The sequence below is a fragment of the Brassica oleracea genome, chromosome C8, assembly GCF_000695525.1.
Source record: "Brassica oleracea var. oleracea cultivar TO1000 chromosome C8, BOL, whole genome shotgun sequence".
In the NCBI taxonomy this organism is placed as follows: Eukaryota; Viridiplantae; Streptophyta; class Magnoliopsida; order Brassicales; family Brassicaceae; genus Brassica; species Brassica oleracea.
In genome coordinates, this window is record NC_027755.1 from 28,824,926 (window position 1) to 28,829,215 (window position 4,290).

General features: G+C 32.8%; 1 protein-coding gene across 1 annotated transcript; it reads left to right on the forward strand.

The window, feature by feature from the left end:
- The first annotated feature begins 3,375 nt into the window (after window positions 1–3,375).
- Window positions 3,376–4,000, forward strand: LOC106311257 (transcriptional regulator TAC1-like). The gene has a single exon (XM_013748470.1). It carries the CDS (start codon window positions 3,454–3,456, stop codon window positions 3,874–3,876), a length of 423 nt encoding a protein of 140 aa, XP_013603924.1. The 5' UTR covers window positions 3,376–3,453; the 3' UTR covers window positions 3,877–4,000.
- Window positions 4,001–4,290: the final 290 nt, after the last annotated feature.

Here is a 4,290-nt window from a genome sequence, read left to right on the forward strand (position 1 = left end):
TGGATGGAAATTTGCTTTTCACGCTGATGTGTTTTTTAAATGACTCTTCTACCTCTATTCTTTTTATAATACAACCTAAAAATGAACTCATTTCTATCTCATCTCTTCACTCTCCTCTCTTTAATCCTTCTACCATGTCGAGAGATCTCACCTCTCTTGTCTTATCTCTTTCTTCAGAGTTTCTTAACTCTTATATGTCTCTTGATCTCTCCTCTCTTCTTCTCTTCAGATTTATCACCTTCTCTTCTTGGCTATCATCATCTCATCGTCACATCGTCACATCGTCACGCCATTACGTCTGCTCAAGCTCGCTCTCACACAGTTACCTCACCTCTGCTCAAGCTCACCATCACGCCGTCACCTCACATATGCTTCAGCTCGCCGTCACCTCACCTTTGCTACAACTCGCCTTCATTTCAGTCAATGGAGAAGGGAAAAATCCAGGATGCTACAGAGGAGGAGGAAGAATAAAAGGAGAGAAGGAATAAAAAAGATGAGAAAGGGTGACGAGGAAGAAGAGAAGAACAAAGGCTCCTAGAGACTGGCCGTAGAAGATGACAGAAGAGTGGTCCTTATGTTTACTGATGGCATCCTGGATTACTAGTTTCATGATTCTCAACCGCCACATGCTCATAGTTGGTGAGTCTCAACATGAGTCTACTTGATTCTGGATATCAACTCGGCATAACACATATGTAAAGTATCAATGGATTTCATCGAGTTACCCCCTCGTTTTTTTTGTTGTTGATGATGAATCCGTTAGGTTATGAATTGTTCCAAACCAACTAACAATAGCCAGTAATTTTAAATCTAAATATCAGCTAATATGTACAATATCTAGATAATTTGAAATATAACCATGTTAATTTATGGAAGATCTGAAAATTTAGAATATAACCATTCTAACTTACATATCAACTATATGAGTTAAACTAACATTACCCAAAAATAGAATTAAGGAAGACGAATAAAAAAACATATATTTATTAACATGATAATTATAATCGAGAAAACATGCGTAGTCGGATAACTGTAGTGTTAACCGACCATTTATTAAAAATACTAACTAAAATATTGATATCTAGATAATTAGTATATATTACCGGCTAACTATAACAAAAAAAAATTCAAGTGAAATTACAACTTACATCATAAAGAAAAGTGAAAGATATTTCCAAGAATCATGGTAACAACTAATAGTTGGTACTTCACCCTTAATAAACTCGCGTCTTCATAAACTCTCGTCTTCTGAGCTGATCCGCCGGAGATGGTACTTGACGAGGAAATGCGACGGCAATGCGGCAGTGGATGATGATGGTCATAAAGAAAGCATTTGTTGAAGTGTGAAGAGTGAATGAGCTATTTCTTAAACAAGGCTCGCGATTTCCAGTTTCTGCGAGTTTACGCGCCATCGTGTAATCACATCCAAAACTTGATGGTTCGGGTGAGAGAGATTTGAAACTGAATGTGTGAATTTGTGGCAATGAATATAAGGATGACAAAAAAATTTAATAGAAAGGATCCCAATCTAAAAAAAATGATGATTTAGTGTTTGATAATTTATCTTTTTGTGAAAAGATGTGTTTGTGGTTTGCAAGAGGAAACGAGTGTGGTTTGCAGGAGGAAACGAGTGTGTGCGTGTGTGTGTGTGAGAGAGAGAGAGAGAGAGAGAGAGAGAGAGAGAGAGTAGATGCATTGTCACGCCATCACAACATTAAACTAGAGAACGAATAGGGTCACAAAGGTCATTTCTCATCTTCTGCAGTTGGGCTAGTGGGCCATTGTTTTTTTTCATCCCTATAAATTTCTGAATCTTTGTATATTTCGCTCGTAAGTAATAGTACATTGGAAAATGATCAAAACGTCATTCAGAAACTTTTTCTTTGCATTGCAGATTAAGAATACATGTGAAACTCCAACATTGAAAAGTCGGTATATAAAATGTTCAAATTAGAATTCTTCTTAGAAATCATAATCCTTTGATGACAAATTCCATGCATAGGGTGAAAGTAATGTTTAACTATATCAATTAATTGTTGGATAAGTGACATAAAAGTCCAAGAAACTAATGCAGAATTGTTCTCTAGTTTCTTGCTTAAGGAAACTATACGACGTACGCGTATATATAAAACTTCATCTTTAAAACACTTATAAAGGTAGAAATAATATTAAGTTAACAAGTTATTAACTAAGGAAATGTCGTCATCATGTAGCGTATATGAGATGTATATGCCGTCGACTTATCCTAATTTGAACTCGAATAATGGTAAGTCGACTACACTAATACACATCATTAGCTACGAGAAATTCTTGGGTTCACCCCTTAGGGTGAACATCAACCAATAGTGTTTGAGTATTTGATATTTGATATCTTTTTAAAAAAGAAATAAAATTGAATATCCAAATTAGATTATATTTTTAAAATAAAATCCATCAAAATACATAAAAATAGTTACAAAAATAAATTAATTAATATTGTTAAGTTTTCAGCAAAATACTAAACCCTATACTCTAAATCTTAAACCATAAACCCTAATTAAACGTTAAACCTTAAACTTTGGATAAACTCTAAGCCGTTGGAAAATCTTAAACCCTAAATCATACATTAAAAACTAAATTTTAATAACACTAAACCCTAAATCCTAATCACTAAACCCTAAACCTTTGGGTAAACTCTGAACCCTTGGATAAATAAAAACTTCAGGGTTTAATTTTAAATATTTTTGATTTAGGGTTTATGATTTATCCAAGGGTTCAGGGTTTATTCAAGGGTTTAGGGTTTAGTAATTAGGGTTTAGGGTTTATGGTTTAGTGTTATTAAGATTTAGTTTTTAATGTATGATTTAGGGTTTAAAATTTTCCAATGGTTTACGGTTTATCCAAGATTTAAAGTTTATAATTTAGGGTTTGGAGTTTAGGATTTAGGGTATAGGATTTAGTATTTTGCTAACGGTTTAACAATATTTATTTATTTATTTTTTGTAACTATTTTTATGTATTTTTTTTGTCTTATTTTAAAAATATAATCTTATTTGGAAATTTAATTATTTTTTTTTAAAAAAAATATCAAATATCAAATACTCAAACACTATTGGTCGGTGAATCTAGAGGTTCACCCTAGGGGTTGAACCCAAGAATTTCTCATTAAGTACAAACCAAATTGAAAACATTTTCTTATATATTTCTAAGTAATATAGTAATTATTGTCGGTTTGATATGTTAGTATTTTATACAAAGGCGAAAATCTAAGAACAAACAATTAAATTAACTAATCATTACACACGCTATCTCAAAGTCGACTGACTTTTATATAACAATGACCACGGTCAGATTCACAATGTATATTTAACCGTTCTCATTATCCAACATGATTCATCAAATTTACACTTTTTTCACAAATAAAAACTCCCCCTTTGCTTCCCGTTATTTATATACTCTCTTGATCATACATAAATGAATAGAAAATACTTGGATCGAAGATCATATTCATGGTCTGGACAATCAAGACCATACATATGCGATTTTTGCGAGAGAGGTTTCTCCAACGCACAAGCTTTAGGAGGGCACATGAACATCCACAGAAAAGATAGGGCAAAACTGCGGGAAGCGAACTTAAAGGAAGATAATCCTGAAGACTCCATATGCACCAATTCAAGAACCAGGTTCGAGCAAGTTCCGATTGAATTGCCTTTCTTCGTTGACACGGTAAGTCCTACAAGAAAAGAAAACAATAGTAAAAGTGGAAACTATTTGGGAGATGAAGAAGAGAAGAAGATGAGGTCGTTATTTCAAAAAGCTTTGTCCAAAAGTGCAGAAGTGATAGACCTTGAGCTTCGTCTAGGATTAGATCCTTATAAGAAATCACCAAGTAAGTAGTTATGTGAATATATAGTTTAGTCACCAAAATATATATGTAATATGTGGATATTTTTTTGTTCGTTTGATTTGATTAGTTGTTGATTAGTTAATATTGCACTAAAATTCTAACTTTGTATGTACGTAACGGTATATGGTTTTGATGCGTTTTGTAAAATACTATATGATTAACTAAGGCTTAAGCATTTTGTTTTAAATTCTGAAACACAAATTCAAGATACTAAGCAAATATGCTTTTTTTTTTTTTGCATATAACAATTTTCACTAACGATTGTGTTGGATAATTCCAATTAACTTGAGGAGCAAGTTAACTCATTAAAGTGAAGTTTGATGGGTTAAGGAAAAAGGAAAACATATCGAGCTTATGAATGTTTCCATATTATAATTAGGAAAATATGTAGCTTTGCCCTTAGG

Coding starts and splice junctions, on each gene's coding strand:
- LOC106311257 (XM_013748470.1), top strand. CDS start 3,454: ATGAATAGAAAATACTTGGATCGAAGATCATATTCATGGTCTGGACAA.